The sequence below is a fragment of the Athene noctua genome, chromosome 1 (genome assembly GCF_965140245.1).
Source record: "Athene noctua chromosome 1, bAthNoc1.hap1.1, whole genome shotgun sequence".
NCBI classification, from domain to species: Eukaryota; Metazoa; Chordata; class Aves; order Strigiformes; family Strigidae; genus Athene; species Athene noctua.
Genome location: NC_134037.1, coordinates 71,481,100 through 71,506,567, shown reverse-complemented (window position 1 = coordinate 71,506,567; position 25,468 = coordinate 71,481,100). Strand labels below are relative to the sequence as shown.

The window sequence follows — 25,468 nt, the reverse complement described above, 5'->3', positions numbered from 1 at the left end:
TTCAGTACCACTGAACTTAGGTACATAAACATGCAAATTAAGGGTTAAGTTTACAAACGTAGGCAGCGCAAGAGATAAGTTATTTTCTGGCTGGTAGCTGAGAGTCACCAAATCTCATAGTTTACCTCCTGATTTCGAGAAGGGAGCAGGAGACACAGAAGCCATCCAGTTTGAAGGATCCCCAGCCCTAGCACAACTCCCATGTCCTCCCTACCAAGGGCTGCTTGACATATAACATATGCTTAGCAAATCATGACTAAAAAGTATACAAAGCATTATTACTTTAAAATAAAACCACTTTATAACCTGGTTGTAATATATATTGCCTCTTCAATCCTCTGAATATACTTTTAACTTACCACAAATCTAGAGATCTCTCAGGAAAATCATAGTTTGCACATATGAAGCAAGAGGGCTCCCCCCCGCAATGGAAACTCCTTCCCATCTTCCTTTTCTTCCCCCCCGCCCCCCCCCCTCCGAATACAGGAAGAGAGATCACCAGCTGCCTGCTGAAGAAAACAGCCATCAAATAGTGTGCATCATTCAGAAGGCTTGGATGATTCAGCTTTTCCACATGAACTTTACTGAAGTTGCACACAAATAGTGCTTTGTACATTTCTGAATCAAACGCATATAGTCCAAGTACATATCAACACAATTTCTAGTTGAAGAACAACTTTTACTCTGAAATGCAGCAGTGTATCCATTACCTTACAACAGCTCCACTTTTCAAACCTAATAATAATATCTACCTGTGCTTATATACTGCAGTATCTCCAGCCTTTAAGAATCCATTTTATACTGTTGTCAAAAGTTGCACCAAACAGGACAGTGAAAAGAGGATCTAGTGACAAGCTCATCATTCTGAAAGCCACCTGACGTGATGTGCATTGGTTTTAGAGTGGGAGAGCTGGGAAGGAACAGAAAAGCCAGATGTTGCAAGCAGTCTGCTCTCCCAGATACAACAGCTCAATAAGCAGCAACTTGAGCGTAAATGTTCCACAAAGTTACCTGCAGCTACATGTTGAAAGTTCAAGATATTCTCATTGTCTAGAAACTTGTAGGAGAATAGTATTAAAAGTTTCCAGACAGTAGGCTGAGAGAAGAAAAATACACAAATGCAAAACACATACATGTTTACTTGGTGTATTTTTGGTTTAGCACTGCTCAGAGATGAAGAAACAATGCCTGTTTCTACTTCTCTATTTTCCTTGGCCTTTTCTCATTTGTTTAAATGTTCACTTGAATCCTCTTCATCAACAAGATCCTACTTTCATTTCAACTCTGTAGCCATAAATCAGAAATGACTAATAAATCAAACAGCTGACACAAAGTAAAAAGAAGAATCAGACCTAGTGCTGCCTTGGACAAAACCTCTTGCCAGACAAGTCCTATTTACTAGAGGTAAATGTTAAGAGTATAAAAGCAGCACAAGCAAGTCAAATGCAACACTGCCTTCTGCAGGCACACAAGTGTGACAATGCAGGAACTGCCCAAGGTTCTCAGCAAGGGCAGCAAAACTGGAGCTATCTAGAGGAACACACCATTGTTGCCCAAGTGCACATGCAGCACCCATGTCACCACAGGCCACCTCGCTTAAGCAAAGGAAGAAGGAAGCAACAGATTGAATGGACTGGTCATCCCAGGAGGTCGCTCAACACTTCAAGAAAAATAACAGAAACATTGCTTGGCCTGGTGCTTTGATCAACAGAAAGAAGCCTTTGAGGTCACATAGTGTGCCCCTTTCCATGAGGACACCACCTGGGATTTTGTCTTAGGGGTTAAAGGTAGGTAAGAGGACAAGAAAGCAACCAGAGAACCATACTTTGGCAGCATCTGTTCTTCCACTAATGGCTTTGGTTTGTTTTTGCGTTTTTATAACTGGCTTTCACTTCATTTTAGGATATAGAGATGTTATATATGTCCAACCCAAACTAGTCAGACTGGTGCAACTCTCACCTTGCAGCTCCTGCTCTGAGTCAACACTGTCGGACTCACCCGCCCTTGCCAAGACATCTCTGATCACATTGAGCTATGTGGGCAGCAAGCACTGTGTGAGACCAGAGGGTGCCTGAAAGCTTCTGCATTTTGAAAACATGTCAAATACTTCCTTGGAAACTAGATGAAAAAAACACATTTGCCGGAGTGAGCTGTGGGAGATATCATGTGCTTTGATTACCAAGGGTGGTTCAGGTTTTCTAAACTTCAAGTTTCTAGTGATGATTTTTTCATTCCCTGCCATTTCTTGATAGTAACGGGAGTACTTATCATCATGGCTTCCCATCACACTCCCTGTCTTTGGTAAACCACTGGGAAAATGAGTCCTGATACTGAAACCTGAGCCTCTTCCACATCCTGCTAGAGGCCTTATTCCCCACACACAGACCCTGTCCATCCAAGCACAACAGCAAACTCCAGTCAGTAGCAAGTCAAATGCATTTCTTGCAGCCAGGCTCATGCCTGAACACCCCCAGATGTCTGTCTCACTGCCTTGCTTCCCTCCCAGTCCCAAACAGACAACCCCAGACTACTTACCCATTTTGTTTTATTAAAGTTCTTTCTACACAGCACTAGGTGAATCATGCCCATGCTATACAAGGAGCTCATACACTACTAAAACTTTGGTTTTTAAATAATGGCTCTCTTGCATTACCTCCATGTTAACACCATTAACATCATCCCTCCAAACTGTTCCCACGCTTCCACAGGAAAACAATCTGCAAATTAAAGAACAGTGTCTTGTCACATTAGCCTTTTATTCTGGTTTTTAGTTTTCTAGTCCCAGGTTCATATGCTATTCAACTATACTTGTAAGTTAGTTCTGACCTACAACTCATTGGGACCACAGTCACAGCAATCAAGTGCAGGTTATTCACCTCAGGACACCACAGAGCCTATGTGCACCAGATGTGTGACCCAGCATGCCACGTCAGCCTCTCCCACACTCTGCCTGCTAAGGGGGAGTGAGTCTTACCTGGTCCCCAGCTCAGAGAAAAAGTTACACTGGGGAAAGAAGGAAATCCCCTAACCTGACCACAGGGCAGCAGGAAGTTGTCAGGGCAGGTGCTGTTAGTAAAAATCCAACCCATCCTCCAAAAAAAGCCACAGAGCAGTCCCTCCATGACAGCATGAGAGGGAGCCATGGAGCTCACCAGTGGCCTGCTTCTTCAAGGATTATTGCCCAGCCACATTGGCAGCATCCCAGACAAACCTTCCAACAGGGAAACAATTAGGTGCACTCCATCCTAAATATTTGTACCTTCTGTCTTTTAGTTTATTACTTCTAAAAAAAAACCCTGAACAATCACTCGTCTCTTCTACAACCAAAAACTTTCTAGATTTGTATTTTGAGAGTTGAACCAGAGGCCCATCACTCAGCTCCTGAGCAGGAAGAGGAGAAGAGAGGAACTGCTGACTTAGCTTCCGGGCTCCTCCTTGCCTTCACGTCCCCCCATCCAGCCAAGCAAATGCACAGACAGCAGGAGAGGGGCAGGAAGCCTGTGTGGTAGATCCACACCCATCTCTCCAACAGGACCCGAGAAACCAGTTACAAACCTCAGAGTGAAGAGAAAAAGCAGAGCTTTCTTCCTCTCCAGTGATAAGAAGCCAATTGGAGATAAAGGCCCAAGGACTGCTTGGGGTGGTCTAAGCAGCTTCAAAGTAGAGTCTAAGTCAACAGCTTACTAAACCAAGAAGAATTCTTATGTGAATCCAGAGCTTGGAAGTGCCAGCAGCACTATTTCTACTGGCAAACTCTGGCCAAAACTATCTCGGACAACAAAGCAAACTAGATTACACTATAAATATTAAAAGCTTTATAGCTGTTTGTTTTCTGCAATAAATTCCTGGAAAGTCCCTTGGCCTTAACGTAGGGAGGAGAAGGTCAGAAAGGAAGAAGTAGGGAAAGGGAAGTAATTAATTTTGGAGATAATTTCTTTTGTTCTCATCCTACTCACTTATAGCAACTTATACCAACTTCCCACTAGAAACAAACAGTCAAGAGCTGTGCCAGAACATATTAAGACTTCTGCATGTTCGATGGGTCATTCAGTGGGCTTGGGGAAGAGAATCTCAACTAAAGCTGCGTTATGCTTAAAGAAAGTCTTTGTTCAAGTTCTGTGGAGAGAAATTTAAACACCACAGTTGCTCTGCAAGAATCTACAATACCTGAACTACACCCCTCACTTCCTACTATCATGTAAAAAAAATTAAATAAATCACCCAAGATGCAGCCACTGACATTTGGCTCATCATTTCACCTGGGTGAAAATCCTCAGTTACATTATTATTTACTATAATTCATGAAGTTAATATTCATAAAGTAGAAAAGGGGTTTCTTCTTATGTTTTGCTTTTTTGTTTGGTTGGGTTTTTTAGGTTTTTTACAGTTTACAGATAAAACTTTGTGGTCCATTTGTGACTACCTGGCATTATTAACATTTTCACTAGAAATATGTAAGGATTACATTAGAAGCCTTTGTACTGGAAACGGCTAATGGGGGATGGAAGAGGGAAACACATTAATAAGTAGCACTGAGAAACACCCAATTACTTGAAAAAAAACTTTAAATACATACATCAGTTTTGACTGTGGCATTTTCTATGGCTCTCAGTAAATACTTCCCAAACAAAAAAGCCTCTGAGTGCAGATCACGAGGGTCTGAGGCTCACTACCTGCAAAGGCACTCCCAGAGTACATCAAAACACATGGTGACTGAGTGCCGGCAGCAAGCATAGCCCACTGCTTTGTCAGGTCTTCACTGGGTTTGCTCCACAGGTACGTTTCAACAGTTCCTACTCTGGCCCATCTGTACTGAAAGAGGGATACACTTAGAGGAAAAAAAAAAACAAAAAACCACAACAAAAAAATCCCCACCACAACACCACCACCAAGCAACTAACCCACTTTGCTGAAAGGGGCACTATAAATTGGACTTGGTGGTCCTCTGATTTTTTGGCTACTACTCATCTGCCAAACAGCTACCTTGTGTTGTGAACATTCATCCTCACCAGAGCCCAGTGAACAAACAGAAATTGCAATCACAAGCTGACCCCAAGGATTGTCCCCGTAAATCAGCACTGTCTAGCATTTGTTTTATAGTCTATTCTTCTGTCTCCATACCCAGTTAACAAATCATGTAATCCCCTAAGGAAAGATCTTTGCCCTCTCCCCCCAAAAAATGTATTAAGCCACTTAAGGGGAAAAGTCAGTGGCTTACATCATCCTGAACAACTGAGGTGGCCACACAGGAAGATTTTTTAAAAAAATGTTTACATTTATTCTATGTTATTCTAAAACAAACACATTTCTCCCACTGGCAGGAACTGGAGGACACCCAAAGGTCTGGGGTTTTTTCCTCCACTGAATATGTAACCCTCATTTTTCTTCCTACTGACAAAATATGTGCAACAGACGACAACTGCCTGTTTCATATTTAATATGTATAAACCCCATCCCCAACTAAGTGATACTGGCCCAGCAATATTGTTTTAAAATTTGACTTTCCACTTCTGGACTGAGTTCAGAGTAACCCAAACTAACTAAGCTTTTGGACCACTGTGCAAGGCCCCGTGGGAATGACACAACCTCACCAGCAGTTACAGACTATCACAAAAGAAGGCAAAACGGATGGTTATGCACTTGCCAGAGAGCTGGGTTTGTGTTGTGCAGTCTACAGGATAAAGAGGGGTTACTATTTTGAACTGATGCAGCAGCAGTGTAGGCAGTAAAATTTGGTGAAATTATATATTGACAGCAACTCGACTGCTTTTGTCGTGCATCTTACAGCTCAAGTGCCATGCGTGGAACTATATATAACTACTTTGAGTGACTGCTCTTGTTTCATATTGCAGCACCACACAAATGTAGTAGAAGAAACAAATGGGCATGTAGCACTTGTGTGGGCTGTTTTCTCTGCAGAGTTACTGCTACACAGCTGAAATGGTGTTCAACACAACGCAGACCCATACATTCAGCTTAGCCTAGCCCCTCTTTCTTCATTCTCCAAACTGAGTCTATTTGGAGTGCTCTTTCTATGTTTTAGTTTAAGCCGATGGCTTTCTCGAGAGCTCTTGTCCATTATAAAACCTTACAGCCTGCAATACGACAAAAGCATTTCTGTGTGATGGCCACAAAGAGCGTGTACTCCGTAACCACAGCACGTGCAAAGGAAAACTCAGACTAAAGAAGCCACAGTTTTACAACACGACAAAGCTAGTTTACTCCAAAGGACCCAACACTTCTTTCCAACTGAGTACAAGCATTTCTAACTCACACTCTGAGATAGTGCACTAGGGCGTATGGTGGAAGCTGAGGGAAGAAGTACTTATCTAAGTGCAGAAAGCACAAGCACAAGCCAGCACACACCCTCCTCCAAGATACCAATCCTGCTGGCAAAAGCATGCACACAAGAGTCTTGCTGCCCAGACCATACATAAGAGACTCCAAAAACTGACGCATGCAGAAAAGCTCCTGAGGAAGTAAAACGTGTAAAAAAGTTTTGAGCTGAATTTATCATCAAGGTCCAAGTTAAAGCCTGATGAGGGATTTAACTTGGTCTATTTAGAATGTGGTTGCCGGTATAGAGTAGTTTGTGAAGACTGCCTGTTCGTAAGGCAATAAAACAGGACATAAGATTTGGACAACAAAAAATTTTTGTAAAAAAAAATTTCTTTATCCTCTCCAACTATAAAGCTAGTTGTCACCATCTGTTTCCTTGTTTGGTTGTTTTAGATTTGTAATTTTTTCCCTACTCTTTCTGTTCAATGAGCACCCAGCTTATGCAGTATGTTGTTTTTATAACTAGCTCTGCTTAGGAGGAAAAAGTTCACTGATTAGTATAAAATTAGTGTAATACTCACAGTACTCTATTCGCCTTTGTTGGCCATCCAGAATTACAACACTAAGTAATTTAATTCTCCATAATATTAGAGGAAACACATTGCTTTAAGAATTGCCCTGAACTCTGTCTCTACAAGCCATTAGTATTAATTTTTATATCTTATTTCCTCTTGCACATTGCCATCTAGAATAGTATTTTTTCACAATGGTTATGTAAGAGAACATCCAAGGTATTGACATGCAAATACTCTACAGACTAAAATAGAAGCCTGCTCAATATTTCTGAACTGCACATTCTTGAAACCTTACTATACGTATATGCAAGAGTACCAAATATTCTTTTATATTTTTGTGGGTTTTACAATCTTTTCCGATTAAATTTTCTTGTTTTGCCACCACAACAAAGTATTCAGAGTATTGTGGAGTACTATACCATCGCAGGATATCTGGATACACATGATGTACTCATTAGGGAAGTCAACCTAGGCTCAGTTTTTGTTACAACAGATACATGTACCTTCAGTACCAAGAGACGAGCCAAGTTTCTGCATAACAGCAGTTTCTATCTTGTTACCTACATTTTTCTCAGACCAAGCCAGAAAGATATTGCCTGTGATTTATTCCTAGATCTATGGGTCTTTCTGTTTTTTAACCCTCAAACTACAGAGCACCCTCTAAATTCACTGAGTAAGAACTTAAGCAATCAATATTTTTCAAATTTAAGCTCTTGGACAAAGAAAGTGCACTAGCCTTTGGGAGTTCAGAATTTTCAGATATTTCCCCTCACTTTTCAATTAATATGGTACAAAGAGGAATAGCAGAAGAGACAGGTAGGAGAAATTATTACACAAACACCAGACAAATTTCACCCTCTCTGAAGGAGATTAAAATGCAAAAGGAACAATATGAAAAGGTTGAATTTTTAACACTTCTCTATACACTATAATTTCTAACAGGAACTTTTTACTGTAAAGAAGAAAAATAACCACTCTTGGGAATATTGTGACATGAAGTACTATGGGTCTTTCCTGCATTTTAAACCATCCTCCCAAACCAACAGCAGCATTTCTCCCAAATGATAATGATAGTGGTAAATGACCTGTGCCATGTTGCTGTTTGCTAAATATCAGCTAGTTAATATCGCATGTTGTGCACAGATACAGAAAGGCTGGGGTTTTTAATCTCTATCCTTTGCTAGTGAAGAGAGGTCATGTAGGAAAGCAAACCATCTAAAGTCCAACTGCTTTTCATAGAACAGTGTAAAAGCCGCTCTTAAAGATCTTCTTTCTACCAGTTCCTTGCCACTTCACTTTCTTTCTCTTACTGCGATGGTACTTGTATTTTCCCTGTCATTTGGGGTTCATACAGTGAGGGATTTCAATGTTTCTTTGAAACAAAACGTAGGACTTTACTGCCACTACACATCTGCAGCAGCTTATTCCATGGATTGCGTCATCATCCAGTAGCAACAGCACACTTGCACTCTACAGAACAAGCCCCTCTCCAGATCAGAGACTGACTCCCCCATCTACTCCATCAGTTTCTTGGAAACACCTTTCTAGTATTATTAACACTTTGTAACAAATATATAAAGGAAAGAAAGAAAGAAAAAAGTAAGAGCTACATGCATCCTTCTTGGGTAAAGAAATAATTCGGACATTATTTGTGCATACCTGAGCCAAGAAACACCCTTTCTCAGTGGTCACCTCTCAGAGCCACATAGAATCACCCCACATAGCAAGAGGCTCCAGAGGATGGAGGAAAGAAGCTTTGGTGTGACATACACATAGGCAAAGCAGCTGCTGTAAAGTCCTTGAACATGTAAGTGAGGCTCCTTCTGCTAGGGTTGGCCATACTGGTTAAGAATAATCTTGATCAGAGGAGGTCTATGGAGCCCAAGGTATTTTGCAGGAGGACCATGGCTTCAGGTGGCTATGGACCTACAGCCTTCCCCCAGTTCTTCAGACCCATCCCCGCTCCATGCAAGAAGAGGGCACTGTTAATTCCCCTTGAACTTGACATAATTTATCAACAGGTCTCTCCCATAAAAGACAATTGACACATTTCCTGAGAGAAAAGGGACAATGTGTGTCAAGTAAAACTCATTTTCACTTTGAACCAAGATTTCCAGAGTGACTGATGAGTGCATAACCATAAAGCCCAACAACTGTTAATAAAAATTTATATTAGAGGAGAATCTTGCAGCCAATATCTTAACAGCTACCTGTTTCATAAGATCAGATCAGGTCTTTCAAAAGATGCAGGCATTTGGAAGAAGGTCAAGTTACATATGTTGAAAGCTATCCAAGCAAAGGAGAAAGGGATCTGGTGTTTAATTGACCTTCCCAATGCCTGAAGTTACAGCTACCTATTACGAAGTTTTCTTGATGCCTTTGTTTTTCGGTAATCAATGTCACCACCATAGGAAGCAAAAAGCTCTAGTTTACAGATAATAGAAAGAATGTAGTCTGCTCCCATAAGTCTTTCAACTGCACTTATCTCCTCATGTTTCAAAAACCAGATATAAGGCCACATTTTAGGTCACTGTGTTAAACTGCTTGTTACTGTAAGTGAAGTCATTGCATTAAAGTCACGAGAGGTAGAGGGGCAAGGGAAAAGCACATGCATCCAACGTGTACAATTCATACCGCAAACCAAAACAGCCTATCACTGAGAACAGCTACTGGAGCTATTCCATCTAATAATCAGAGGAGCAAAAAAAAAAAACCCAACAACCCTCTACTGAGACCAGTATGATGCCAGCTTCCCAAAGGAAGTTTCCTACATAACATATATTATATAAAAAAGTTTGCAACATAGTGTGCAGTAAGGAGTACTTGCACACAAGAGTATCAAGAAGTCAAGGTAGCTTACTTGAGCTTACAGTAAGTTCACAGTAGTAAGGATGTGGCTTTTGCAACAAAAACAGGTATACTGCGTTCTGCTATATTCTGCATATGTATACTCTAATAGCCAAAAGTCCATCAATAATTATGGAATCACAGAATCATTTAGGTTGTAAAAGACCTTTAAGGTCATTGAGTCCAACCGCAAACCTAACACTGCCAAGTCCATCACTAAACCATGTCCCTAAGCACCACATCTACAGGTCTTTTAAATACCTCCAGGGATGGTGACTCAACAACTTTCCTGGGCAGCCTAATCCAATGCTTGATAACACTTTCAGTGAGAATTTTTTTCTAACATCCAATCTAAACCTCTCCTGGTGCAACCTAAGTCCATTTCCTCTTGTCCTATCACTTGTTACTTGGAAAAAAAGACTGACACCCACCTTGCTACAAACTCCTTTCAGGTAGTTGTACAGGGTGATAAGGTCTTCCCTCAGCCTCCTTTTCTCCAGACTAAACACCCCCAGTTCCCTCAGCCACTCCTCACAAGACCTGTGCTCAGACCCTTCACCAGCTTCGTTGCCCTTCTTTGGTCATGCTCCAGCACTGAATGTCTGTCTTGTAGCGAGGGACCCAAAACTGAACACGGTATTTGAAGTTCAGCCTCACCAGTGCTGGGTACAGAGGGACAATTACTTCCCTAGTCCTGATGGACACACTGTTTCTGATACAAGCCAGGATGCTATTGGCCTTCTTGGCCACCTGAGCACACTCATATTCAGACAGCTATTGAACAATAGCCTCAGGTCCTTTCACACCCAGCAACTTTTCCAGCCACTTTTCCCCAAGCCTGTGTTGATGCACAGGGTTGTTGTGACCCAAGTGAAGGACCCAGCACTTAGCCATGTTGAACCTCATATAATTGTCCTTGGCCCGTCAATCCAGCCTGTCCAGATCCCTCTGTAGAACCTTCTTACCCTCAAGAAGATCAACACTCCTGCCAAACTTAGTGCCATCTGCAGATGATGGATAAAGCTCAAGAGGAGCAAAAAAACCCCAGCGTTATTCCTTTTTGATTGAGAAACCATGCATGAATGTGTTCTCAATGATCTTGACTAATTTACAGTGAAAACTCAGCTGCATTAGACTAAGTATTGCCAGTAGGTTGAGACAGATGATCCTTTCCTTCTACTCGGCACTTGTGGGGACACATCTGGGGTACTGTGTCCAGTTGTGGGATCCCCAGTACAGGAGATATGGACACACTGGAGAGAGCCCAATAAAAGGGACACCAAGATAATGAAAGGAGTGGAGTACTTCCCTTATGAGGAAAGGCTGAGAGAACCAGCACTGTTCAGCCTGGAGAAGAGAAGGCTCAGCAGGGTCTTATCAATGTGTATAAATACCTGAAGGGAGGGCGCAAAGATGACAAAGCCAGGCTCTTTTTGGTGGTGCCCAGTGACAGGCCAGAAGCAGAAAATAAAACACAGGTTCCCTCTGACCATCGGGTAACACTTTTTTACTGTGAGGGTGATCAAGCTTTGACACAGGTTGCCCAGAGAGGTTGTGTAGTTTCCATCCTTGGAGATACTAATAAATTGTCTAGACATGGTCCTGGGCAACTGGCCCCGCCTTGAGCAGTGGGGTTGGACCAGATGACCTTCAGAGGTCCCTTCCAAGCTCAATTGTTCTGTGATTCTACGAAACTGCAGTACCACTCCTGGTAATTTCCAGGAATGTACCTCTCTTTCCCCTGTTCATAAGAATCAGGCAACTCTTTCCCTGGACAATCAACTACTGGATTCTTATGACTGACAAAAGGTCAAATTCAGAACCTTAACTCAGCACGGCTAGGATGTTGGAGCTTGGAGAGGATGAACATAGAGAGGACATTGGTTAGTTAGGGTTTTTTTGTTGTGAGGGATTAGCTTGTATTTAGGCAACAAGGCAAATTTTGAAATTTTCATTCTGCTTAAATGCTTACAAATTTTTTTTTCCCCTCACAGCTGCAGTGATTTTAAAGCTACCTGTTAAATTAGGACAAGCTTATTTCACTACTCTTAAATGAAACTTAAGAACCTAACCAAACAAAGGAGGCAAACTTTTCAGTGTCTTGAAAGTGTGCCCAGGTGCAACCCTAAGAAACCAAGTACATCCATAGGTTCTTCCCCACCAACATGCATGATGCTTCCCCATTCATTTTTAAACCATGGGGAAACACAACATTAAAGATGAGCAAAAGTTCATTTTGAAGTCTGGTTTAGACAACATCTGACTTTATTCTAGTTCAATAACTGATTTAGTTTAAAACAGTTCAGTCAATTGGAGGCTGGACTGTACTATACACAGTGCCTACAGCATAGCAGTTTCAGCCCTCTTCTCAGAGGCAGGACCAAACTGGTCTAGGGTTCAACTGCACTGCAGCTGTGTTTGGCCACATCTCTCGTACCGACTGCCATCTCAGGGAGTGGAGAAGAGTGGCACAAGACAAACATATTATAATCTGCTTTGATCAGAAAGGTCCAAATCAGCCCCCACTTAAATCACCAGTGAGTCACAAATAAACGTAATTAATTGAGAATGGAATTTAACCCCCACCTCTGAGGGGCTGCAGCACAACTTCATAAGCTTGTTGCAGCAGAACTGTCACATCTTCACATCCAGAATTCCGGTATGCTTTTAACACTCATGTTATCACATACAATTCCTGCCCCAGACCAAAGTACAGGCTAGCATTTAACCTCCTTTTTCCCCACAAATTATTAAATATAAATTATTCTGCTTTTCAGCAAGACCAAAGGAGTAAAGGCTGTTGGCAACGTATGATCTATGAAAATAGTTAGTCTTATAATTAGCAGGGAATACAAAAGACTTTCTTTTCATTGGACTAATCTGTGCCCAGTACCAGAGAGGAAGGTACAAACTGTATCTGTTTAAGTGTAAAAAATATATCCAACTATATTTAGCACTTAAATTACTTTAAAACACAACCATTGCATACTAACAATCTTATATACATTTTTTTTTAAACAATACCTCTTTAATTATCCTCTTCTTTTGTTAAACAAGTTTTATTTTCCTCCCCAAAATGCCCAAATGCTACTTTAAAACTCTGGAAGGGAAAAAATTTGAGCTATATAGAAAATAGCAAGATGTCTTACAATTGTAATGTATCATAGCACATATTTTTCATAAAAACAACACATCATTCAAAAACTGAACCACTGTAGAAGTTTTATAAAGTCCAACAGGACTATGTAAAAGCTTACTTTGGTTAACAGCAAATCATTCTTAAACAATTAAGGAAAAAATATATATTCTTTTACCACCTCTACAGATGCATTTCCTTGGCATGTTGTAGCAATCCATATATCTTTATGGATGAGCACTGCAGTTGTTCAGCACTCTTTATTTGTACTGTGATTTCAATAAAATGGATTATATATCAGGTTGGATTGACATATAATTAAATTAGTCCAACTTCCTAACATCTCTGAATAAGAGAACTCTTCCCAAGATCTCTGGATATCAGAGAAAGGCAGGCAATACTATTACTTCTTCCTCACAAGGTCGATCTCATGCTGTAGTTGCAACAGCATCACTAAGTTGCATGAAACTGCTGTTTCCCTGCTTATCTTCCCTGGTCAGGAGAGTAACACAATTTTTGCTGAGCTCTACATACTCTGACACCCCGCCAGTTGCACCAGTCTCCAAGCATTCAGACAACTGAAGTGCCACTGGACTTTACGGTAACGCAATGTTTCCTCTGAATCATTATGCATATTTTCAGGTCATGCGTGGCCTCTATATCACTGAAATTTTACTCATTTCCAGGGGAAAAGCCTTCAGGCTTTTGGCCAGGAAGAGGAACTTTATCTTTCTCCCCTCGTTGCACTATGAAAACCTCTGATCCATCAATAATCACAAACAAAAAGGCAAAAATGTAAGATTCTCCAGGAAAGAACACCTCATTAGTCACTATGCATCAGTTAAGCTGAAAAGTGGAGAAGTCTGACCGATGAGCAAAGGCACTTGGTAACAGTCCTGTGAACAACAGTCAATGAGTCAACAATTTCAGTCTTGTGATCCAACTGACCAGCAGCGACGGCTCTGCAGAGGAAGATTTTGTGGACGATGTAACAGAGGATTTTTTAGCACCTTCCTCTTGAAAAGGAATTGTTGCACTGTTGTGGAGGTCTGTGTTCATAAAACACCTGCTGCCTCGAATATAATCCGTTCCCCTCACTAACTGCTTGTCAGACACTGGCCTTGAGAGGGGGTGTTGTGTAGAGGGGCTTTCTTCAATGATTGGGGGTATCCTTTCATTACTGAAGTACCTGCAGAGGACATCTTCACCTGTACAAAGAGGAGGAGCATAACCAGTTATTGCTGACTTCAAAACCCTGTATTAACATTTTCTATTTTTATAAAAAAATTTTGGTTACTTTTCAAATTACCTAGATTTTGGTTCCCTTTCATAACACACCTGGACATAAGCACCTGTCAATAGATTTACGGCTTTTGGCATCTTTTTTTTTAAGCAGAGAACAACAAAATAAATTCACACACAGAGAAGTTATCATTTGACTGTTAAATTTCAGATTCACTTGCAGCAGAACTGCTAGTGCAGGCTGCCTTCATGCAAATCATTACGAGTGAGACCTAACAAACCTTCTTGTAATGTATCATTCAAGATGCTGATAGAGCAGAGTTGAATCCATGTTTACCCGAATGTAACTCATGACTAACTACAAAGCTACAAATATTCCTCTGGACAACAGAAATTAATTTTGCAGATAAAAATATAAAGATATAAGCACTTCCCTGGTTTTGACCACTGATTTGCAATGCTTTCTCTCTTTTTACTCTTTCCTAGACAGCTGACAATGGCGGCTGCTGCTAGAGACATTCTACTGGGCTAGACAAGCCTTTGTTCTGATCCAACACAGCTTACATACAAGCCTGCAGCACCGAAGTACATTTCAAGCATTAAAAAAAAAAAACCAACACAAAACCAAAAGCAAAACTGAACAGCCATACAGATAAGAACCAGCCCTGCCACCTGGTGATCGCTCTGTTAGACTTGTTACTTAGATTGTTTCTAATATCCCTCCAGGTTGATGTTTCTTGTTATCAGCTTCTATTTTTACATTAAAATAATAGAATTCAGTTTGTATTTTCCCTAGAATTGTACATTAGCTTTCATAACTGATTTCAGTAATAAACTAAATAGTCATCCTTTCTTATTTCCCACTCTAACAGGACTCATGGCCTTCCAGATGCTAAAGGGGGAAGGGACAGAAGGGCAGTGGGGGAAAAAGAAAAAAGCCACCCAGCCTTAAGAGTTTCTGTGCCTCTCCCATTCCATGACATTTGCAGGGTATGTTGTTTTCTAACAGCAGTTGTAGCAGAAAAACTGCAAAAAGGCCCTAGATTTTACTTTTGAGAACAAGCTTGCTTCTACAACAGTCTCCGGAGAGAGCTAAACAAACGGAAAGACTTATCAAAAAAGACATTTTATGATCGATATTTAACTGAGAAGAAAAAGACAGGGGTGCATGTAAGAGCAAAATGGCAAACCTGTGCTATAATGAGACAAGTACAGATCTGCCCTAGTCATTCTAGTCTACTTTTAACACTTACAAGAATTCTAAGACAGGACAACAAACTTTGAGCCCCAGCACTGAACAGCCTCACAAATTTCACAACTACCATCTGACATTCCTGCTAAAACCAACAACTGTCATCTTGGATCAGTTCAGCAATACTCAAACACCAATCCTGCATTGCTAATTTAAACACTTCCATCCAGTTCACCCCAAGTAAATTTTGGAGAGGAAGTGAAGAGAAAGAGGGACGAGACGTAAAACCTTGCCTTTTCTCCCTGGTGCTCGTGGCCTAGAGAAGGGTTCTGCAGCTGCTATCCAGCTCCCGTCAGCAGGCATTGACAAAGGACGAGGTTTTCCTAAAGGCAACACAGAAGGTTATGAGGAATTACATTAAGTTTACAAAAACAGTATTTAAGTTGATACTTTTCACAATTAAGCAAAGGAAGAGATACAGCAATAAGGAGTTAAAATTGCAGAATAAAAAATTTCAAGATACTTCCACTGGTGAAATAAGAAAGCAATGTGCTGAGACTGAACAGCCACACTCTGCTTGTTTACAGTAGCAGTGCACATAATGACCAGAAGTTATAACCGAAATACACATGGAAATGGTCAACCGTAGCAGCAGCAAAGCCCAGCTGAATAACATTCATTAAAGAAATAACAGCATTTAAGTGAAATTATTTCAGATGTGGAATTTCATTCACATTCACAATTTGCACAGACTACCCTTAATAACCATCAAGTCTAATGAGCAGGTTTTTAACACAAAGTATTCCAAACTGACCAAACAGCAACACAATAAACAGCAATAATGAAAAGAGGAATGAACTCACCATAGGACTGTGTTTTTTCCCTCATCTTGGCTGGTAGGATATTTGCTTCCACAGGATACCCAGGCAACTGATCAGAGTCGGCAATAGTAAACCTTCGCCTTCGACTTTCCTGATCCAGAAAAGAATTCGGAGACTCAGCACCTTTGGACCCAGGTAGTGGCTGATTGGGTTTGTTGCCTCCTCCATACACAAAACTCCCCTTTTCATCTCTGAAAGAACATTTCACTTCAGTTAGAAGCTTAAAAAGAGTTTCACGCTATATGAGCAGGTTTGAAAGATACTTCTAGAACCCAGTCATGCTCCTGACAACTGGCATTGTGCTGAAAACAAGCTGAAAAAAACCAACAAGTCAGGTGATTGAAGACTTCATTATAAACACATTTAGCAAGGAGAAAAGAAAGCTATCTCCCTTCATGCTAATTAACTTTTAATGAGTCAGTAATTTAACTAGATAAGTTTAGAGGTACCACCCCTGAAAAAGCTTTTGAGAAATGAGACCTTTCTGCCCTGAGGGTATCAAAGCTTCTGTTTCACTGCCTGTTCGGTACACAGTTGTGACAGAGGAATGCATACATAGATTTATCCATCTCCGTGTAATGGCAACACCTATTGCCTCCATCTGAGGGACTGTGCTTTTCAGTCGTTATGAAAGCCCAGTAACTGCCACTGAATATTCATCATCATCTCTCTCCATCCAAAAGTGATTCTCCCTTGAGACTTTCAGTAATAAATTCATAGTGTATATACATATGATTTTGAGCAATTTGTGCATGAACTCCCTTCCCAGAGCAATCCCTCATTCCAAAGGCCAGGAACAGCCATTTTTAGAACCAGTTCCTGTGAGTACTTTTGGAAGAAAAGCTACCTTCCAAGTTAAGATTTGCCTGGGGTTTTTTTTCCCCTTCCCTGTACAAGCTACAGTCTTATGGCTTGAAGCAACCATCAGCCAAGTCAGCCATAAAAATACACAGCTGACTAAGCACACACACGCCCCAGTATTCACAACAGAGCCCCTGGACAGCACATACCATTTTTTCCAGCTCTCCATCAAGAACAATACTATAGCTCAGTGAATGGAGAGGAAGCTATTTATAGAGATTCAGGGACAGAAAATGGCACAGAAGCGTTACACCACAACCGTATGTGTGGAGAGCTCTCCTACAACACCACCATGTGGAGACTTTGCTGTGAGGAGGGAAACCAGCCACTGCTCTCTGCCTCCGCAGTGTGGACCAGAGAAGATCCATGCCACGAAGGTAAGAGAACAGGATGATGAGGGGGGAAAATAAGAAACAACCAAAGAAAAGAGCAAAACAGAAGGCAAAATAAATGCCTGTTCTCCTCTTCCTGGCTGCCACAGCTTCCCACATTTGCTTTCTTTAAAATTCGAAGTCAGGAAGCCTTCCTCTTTCTACACATCATCCAAGACAAGTTTTATAGCTCGCACTGTTACTTTCTTCGTGTCAACAGGGATTCAGATCTAAAGGATCTGAAGCTAGATATAATTTTGTGACTCTTTAGGAAAGATAAAAAGACTGAGCACACGCACAGAATTCACCAATGGGCTTCAAATGTAACAATTTAAAGAAATGACCAAGGCATTCTAAACCGAGCTGCTAAATATACTTGGTTTTATGCCAAGAGATTTGATTTTAATGTATTTCTTAAAGTTCTTAAGAAATAAAGTTCTTACATTTCTTAAAGTTCTTAAGAACTGAACACACATAAACATGAAAGCCAGGGACAGCGCAGGTCAAGGTGAGTCCAACTTCAGTAGAGACCCTACCTTGGAGATAGCCTCTCCCCTGGCCCCAGCACTGCCCCAAAGACTGCAGTAGTACAACCTCGGTCTCTGTACCAGGCCTTACATGACAGGAGGCAAGCTCCCATGAGTCCTGCAGCAAAAGGTCAGAGTTTATGTGCTGGGCTATCTACATGTAACCTTAAGTGTCAGGGCAGGGCAGGAAGCATGCCTTGCCAGAAAACTCTTTTGTCCATCACCTTCCCAGGTCACCTAGCAGCGTTCTGATCCGAGTCAGCATGGACTTGAGAACAAAAGCTAGCCATAGTGTACACCCACCAGCCCTACCCCCTCCCTGCCTTTTGTGTACACGGGTTTCCATTTTTATAGATTATAGCACAGGATTTTTAAAAAAAAATTAATTCATTGACTCTCCCTTCCCTTCAGTGGGAACATTCCTGTTTTATACAACTTGCAAGTTTAACAATTTAAAACAAGTTGTTTTCTATCCTAACTCCCACAACAGTTACTTGCTGGAAAAAAAAAAAAAAAAGGTGGAAAAAGTTACAGACAAAAACAACTTCTTGCTGTGTGCAGTTAGATTTAAACAAAATCAAAGACATAACTTCACAATAAAACCAGGGATGACATCCATTCATGTTTTGGGAACAACTGTGTCACACAATCTTCTAATAATAAAATCTATTATGATACTTTATGCATTTAAGCATAAGCTTAAGCAATCCTGTGCATTTAAGCAACCAGAACGAAATCTGAGAGACCTGCAATTTCCTCAAGCTAACCTGCACAGAGCTCTAAGAGCAAGGCAGCTCAGAAACAAGCGTAATAAAGGAGTTCTTCTGTTCAGTAGTGTATGTTTATTTGCATACCGAGGAGAATATGGAACAGCTGGTGGAGGTGGTATGTACAGATCCAAAATGGCTGGCTTCTCTTTTTTCAGTGAGGTATCCATGGTGCTTTCTGGCGACTGGGTTGAAGTTGGCGGAGGATTCGTCTGAAATGTTAGACAGCTATCAAACATCGGAGTCATTCACAAACATCTGACTTATTCACAAAATGATAATTCAATAATCAATAGCACCATTTCCTAGCATCATCTCCTAGTCAACTACTATTTCTATGTTTAATATACACATTAAAAACTCTCAGCATTTACATTTTCCTCCACCCCCAGTTTTGGCTAGCTTTGCAGTCCCTCCTACAGAAATCCTACCACGGGTAATGCATTGCTCAAGAATATTTTGCTCTTTCCAGTTCTATTTTTCCTGCAAATTCCATAGACAGAAAAAGCAACAGAAACAAAACCCCTTCTTCTATTTTTAGATCCATTAAAAGAATGCAGTTTGTTAAATACAGATATGATCTGCAACACATACAAAGCCAGCTCACACTTCTTATTCCATACAGCCCAATGTGTGGGGTATGGGCAGGAATATGGTAAAGTTCACCAAAAATTGCATCAAGGGATATAAATAGAGTAAGGGAAGCAAAGGGAAAATATATTTGGTATCGCTCATCTGAGCAAGTTTGCCACTCTGCTTTTTGTGGCTTACTTTTATGTCCCCAGCATCTTGCCAGGCTCCTGTCTGCCTCTAGGAGACAAAGGCTTGAAGGACCCTTTCACCTTTGTAGAGCAAGAGGACAGCACTCTCCCCTTTTTGTCAAGGGTCTGCCCAGGCTTTCACTCTGGCCATTCAATTAATGGCACTCCTGCACAAGCACCTGCCTTTAACCAGTCAGTACACTGGAGCCCAGAACTGTCAACAGACTTCTCCAATCACTCATTCCCTCAAGGAAACCCTCCTTGGCACAGCCTATATCCCAGCCCACCTCGGTTCTTCACACCAGTAACACAGCCCTTGCTTTGGGTAACTCTGGAAAAGTCACTTTTTTTTCCTTTGGCTCTGATTAAATGAAAGGCATTATGCCACAAAACCAAGACACAGGCATTGGTGAAAGGAAGGATGAGAAAGGAGTCAAGTACACATCTTCTACCCAGTTTAAGAGAAACCTGCCTGCATCAAGGCTTGTAATCGCCACTGGCGTTTTACAGGTTGGTAAATTATCCTCACAGCTGTAGGGAGACCCACATCAGAACAGGAATAGGAATGGGAACTCTCCCTGGTTTTCTTTATTTCAGGACACCAGTTCAGATTCAACTCAGTTACTTTCTCCTATGAGCATTAAAGCCCTCAGCTTCCTAATACAAGCCATTCCTCAACACACCTATTTAAGAGTTATTAATATCACTTTCTATGTCTGCTCATTACCCAATCTGTGAACTGCCTAACAATCAAATCTTATTTAAACAAGTAGTTTAAGTAACTTCTTGAAAAACACTTTCCCACCTTTCACCAGACGAAAAAGAGGACAAATATATGGAATAATCTGAGTTATTTCAGCAAAACGTATTACTCTGCTAAACAGAGGAAGCATTAATTATTCCATGCTGATGAATTCCAAACATATCAGGGGTTTCAGCAGCTTTGCCTCAGATAATCAGTCTGTGTGCCACTGGGAGAACTTAAAATGTTCAATACACCTAGTCCCTTTGTGTATCAAGAGCAGAACAGAGGGGAACATTATCCCTTTTATCTAGGACACAGAAGAGGACAGCCATTTCATCTTCCTTTATCTATACTTAAACATGAGTACCTGGAAGCATTTCTGGTATTTCTCGTTTTCAAGTTGCAACCAAGGCTTTCCCATCCTGGTGTCAGAGTTGAGCCGGCAGCCTCTCACCTGCACCAAGGGTGGTTTCCAGCGCAGGTTCTTTAGCGGAGCGGGAGTGAAATGGAAAGAGCCAGTAGGACGTTTCTTAAGCAGCAGCCTAACTCCAGCAGGATTCTCTCGCAACTTTGCCACCAGATTTTTCAGTTGCCATCCAACCTGGAAGAGAATAAAGACATCTTTTATTCAGTGCTGCTTTTCTGAAAGTGAACAAACAACAAAAACCCAAATCCCCCAAGTCAAACTGTCATTTTAAAATGAACCTAGAGAGAACAGAGATAGAAAAAAGCCAAAATGAAGGAAAGAATTGGAAAGCTGCTTTTTTTTTGGAAGGTTGTACTTTGTTTTGTTTCAAAGAGAGATCTCTAGTTAAGCTGTAAATTAAACACTGAGATATCAAGCTTTATACCGCAGCTATATATTTGTACCTCAGGTCTGGTCCTAGAAGGATGTATAGATGTGTTCAAATTGTGTAACACAAGAATTCACAGTGAACTAGTTTTGTCATGTTTTTTTCTCACATTGAAAGGCATTGCTTACCTGTGCTAAGCAAAAATGTAATAATCTTCTCTAAGTTCTCAGATGCAAACAATTTGACAAATACTTGGGGGTTTGTTTAAAGCTGGTTTTATCTGCATTTCAGTAGATTGTAACAATGCATTTTAAAACAGGCTTTAAATACAACATGAAGTATTTTAATATGATGCACACAGCATTTAAACATGAAATACTGCATATTTATCAAAATATTGCAAAGAATAAAATCTGTCCTGAAAACAAAATTTTAAAAAGCCTCAAATATTACAACAGGAGAACACCAGAACCACCTCCTGACCTGTGGGAAGCAAGCTTTGCAGAGCAAGCATAAGGAAAGGTTGGTAAGGGTGTTTGTTACTAACCACGGTTTGCCGATTAACCTGGATCACTTCATCACCAGCATGAATCTTCTGAGATCGATCAGCAGGGGACTACGAAGAGGAAAACAAGAGGCACGTGCTTCAGCAGATTTTCTTCCCCCCCATAAAAATCCCTGCCAAGCTAAGTCAAAGGTTGTATCTAGAATGAAGAGCATTGCTGAAAACTGTCCCACAGCTAGATCACACATTACATCTGTTCAGGAGTTGAGAAATGCAAACAAATTCAACTTAAGATTTATTTTTTATGCTGGGGGAACTACAGGGAAAGGCAGAAGCATAGCCTACATATGTCACAAGTCAAATCATACTAAACTCATAGGACAGTCTCCACTGTCCTTTTGCCTCCAGTTTGTACTGTAGTTTCACACAGCAGTGGGAGAGGACTGAAGACTTCTGTCCTAACATAGTAACTGTCTTAAACTTAGCTTTCAAATAAACGTATACTGACTTTTAAAAAAATACACTAGGATTCTGAATGTACAAAACAAAGGACCAAAACCCCTCCACCCACAAAACAGATCCATTGCACTTTCTCTTTTTGTTTCATAATGTAAATAAGAGCTACCAACTTTAATATGAAATTACCTGCCTGCATCATCAAGATCAACACATAAAAATATATTCTCACACACATCAAGTGTGCACAGACAGATATTTGAAAAATACCTAACTAATAATAATTATACACCTTAAGATACAATTTTCTTGGAACAAACACCGAGCTCTGGGGAACCACTAGCAGGGAACAGCTAAATGTGTTAATATTTATTTAGATTTATCTACGACTGGTGCCATGCACCAGCTATCACTGAAGTTATTAAAACTGTCTCACTGATATAACACACCAACCCTGACCAGTCATGACAACACCCAAAGTGCACAGGCATAAAACTGTGGCATACTACACCCCAGTCACGGGACAACTTTTCCTCCCATAACCCCCACCCCATGAGTAACTACCTGGCACGAGGCCAGCTCTTCCTACTGACTCCAGAACTAAGCACTTGGATTAAGGACTCTCTTCATCATCACACCTTCAAACCTCAAGTAACTTTTTTTAATAAAAGGATCTATAGGAATAAACAGTGCAACAAGACAAAAAAAACATGGGGGAACCTGTGGGAGGCTCTAGCTGTCATGAGTAAACCCATTTCTTCATTGTCTTCTTGCTTCCTCTGAGAGGAAATGCCTCTGTGGAAGGCTGTGTATATATGAGTCAACCAAGATCATGAAAAAATGCTGGGCAAAAGTCAAGTTTGTGGAAAACAAAGCTCATTTCAAGCTGTCCTTTGGGCTATCAACAGCTTGTCTGGGGGAGGGTGGAGGACCCTTGCACAGAGGACTCCTACAATTGCCAGCTAGAGCACAGCAGAGACTGCAGTTGCATTGTGAGAACAGAGGAAAGAGCAAAGTTTAGATCTAGACCAACATGACACAGAAAGTCACAAGTAGGATGGCACAACGCAAGAGTTCTCTTTGCTGACTGACATCAAATGCATGGACATCCCCAGTCCTTACAATGTACAGTACTGTTGATTTTGGGGGGCAATTCCACTGCATTCCAACACACCGGCTTCTGGGGATAGCTACTAAAATACCATTTCAAACCTAGCAAGAAAATCCAGCTAAAGCCCAGCCTGGGTCATCTAAACAACCCCACGCCACCAGAAAGACATCAGTTTGCAGACCTCTCAGTCACTTCTCAAACTTCTTGCTCCAAAGTAAAGAGCTTCACCAGAGGAAGAACCAATGTTCACAAAAAAGCAGACATTTAGGTCAATGCTCACAGCTATAGAAACAATACAACCCCGCTCCTGGCCCCAAAATGAGATGTATATATACAGGTAGCTTGTCGACAGTCAACATCGCATTCTTTCGCATTTATCAGATGTTGAAATTGCTGTCCAAGTGCACTTGATCTCTGTTGCAGATCCTGTTCAGAGTTATACCAGGGCAATAACATAAAAGCTATAAAAGCTTTCAGTTTTCACTTTGAACTGCAAGCACAGTTTTCCACCCACTCCTCGCTGGCCCCTGGACTTGGCAGGGGTACAACTAAAACCAGTGGTTCTTTCCTATTCGAAAAAAAATAAAAAATAAACAAAAAAGAAAAGAGAAGAGAAAGGCGTCACTGCAAAAAATGATTCAAAAAGAGCCAAGTTCCTCTGCTCTTTCTTTTCAGCCACTGCTCCTGCAGAGCGGCATGTCTGACAACACCACAGCAGCATCCACCAGCCTCAGCTGCCAGTTGCTGGCCAGAGGTCCACTGCAATAGCTGCTCAGAAATCTTTATTAAAGCCTCAGCTATAGAGAACTTAATGTAAGAGTAAAACACGCAACCATCTGCAGCAAAAGATACAGTTGCCTATCATGCCAACCACTTCCTTCCAGCAAACCGCTATTAAAAGTCTTACTTTTTCATAGTCCTTTTACTCTGCAAGTTAATTTTGTCACTGGACAGCTTATTGATTTCATTACTCATTACTGAATTTAGCACACTGCCACCTATATGTTCCCATTAGGGGTGATTGCCTTTGCCAGCAGAGAGCAAACACATTCAAGACTTTTAGCAAGATACCATAAGCACTCAGAACAGCAGATACAGTAACTTATTAAAGCAAATATTTTAAGACCAAGCATTTGAACTCATACACTTGCAGGAACTGGTTTAATTAGACTAACAGTGAAGCATACAGACAAAAAATATTTACAAGTTTTGGATAAACAAATGATGCATCACACAGTATTTAAAGCAGTAATATGAAAGCCATATGCAAAACAGGAAAAAGTAGTAAAAAAGTCAAACTAACTCAATCAAAGATAATGTCAGTCTAAGTTAATCTACATTTACTTCACTTACATTTTCTGTAGTTCCAGTAATTACATGCAATCCATCATAAGTTGATTTGATGTACATTCCCTAAATGTAAGTAGAAAAGGAAAAACAAGTTTAAAGGCAAAAAAACCCGCATAACGTATCTGATTAAACAACTGTTGGCAACAAACTCAAAATACTATTAAAAACACTTAACAATGCACATATTTTCCCTAGAAAAGTGTGTGGTCTGATATTACAACATTCTAAACCTCTTTACAGATCACTTTTACTGTAATTAATTATAATATTTATAATGACTTAAAACACCTAATATACAGAGTGCAATTTAGAAACACTGTCTGGTTGGTAATACCAAACACTGCTGGTTTTGCTGCCTTGTCAGGCTTTGGCCTTGAACAAAACTTCATTTCCTTACTTCCTGGTGTGCACTGGAGAATTGCAGGTTTTACTAGATGGCCACCAGCTCTCTCTGTACAAAGCACACTTATACAGTGCAGTACAAATATCGTCTACATGTTCTTTTACAATTTCTCTAGGCAAGTCAATATACAGACTGCCTTGTAACCACAGTGCTGACGTAGGTAATAAAAGCTCTGGCAGAACTGAGTATTTGTGGCTGTGTATGTTAATACTAAGCATGAATGCAAGGACAAACTCAGATGAAGTGGGTGTTGACCATATTAAAAATCACCAGCAGACTATTAACTAATAATTACATAGATATCCCCACAAGAGGTGACCAGTACATGGGTTTCATCATTTATGAACAAATACATCTCTACTTTTCCTAACTATGTCTGTTGTAGAAGCACTCACACTGAGCTGTATGGAACTGGCTGTTATTCAGGAGTCGCAGGCAGTTTATTTGCCTGAAGTTACCACATTTGCTTAGAAGTACAAGTTAAAACACAAGATTTTTTTTCCCCTTCCTCCCCAGCCAATTCCCTTCCCCGTTTGTCTGTCGGGATCCAATTGTGTGCACCTACCTCCTCGTTTCTTAGTTAGTCCAAACTAGGCTGACTTTGTTTCACTGTAGCTTGTGCATTAACAAAGAGGTGCCCATAATTTCAAGAATGCATGACTGAT

General features: G+C 40.8%; 1 protein-coding gene across 1 annotated transcript in view; it reads right to left on the bottom strand.

Moving 5' to 3' along the window:
• LOC141956223 (CNK3/IPCEF1 fusion protein-like) overlaps positions 1–25,468 on the bottom strand; it is a 155,785-nt gene that overhangs the window by 81,664 nt on the left and 48,653 nt on the right. The window contains 6 exon segments of the mRNA XM_074896532.1: positions 15,560–15,654; positions 16,135–16,343; positions 18,766–18,890; positions 20,639–20,785; positions 21,526–21,594; positions 24,404–24,463. Of these exon segments, the coding sequence (XP_074752633.1) occupies positions 15,560–15,654; positions 16,135–16,343; positions 18,766–18,890; positions 20,639–20,785; positions 21,526–21,594; positions 24,404–24,463 (705 nt within the window).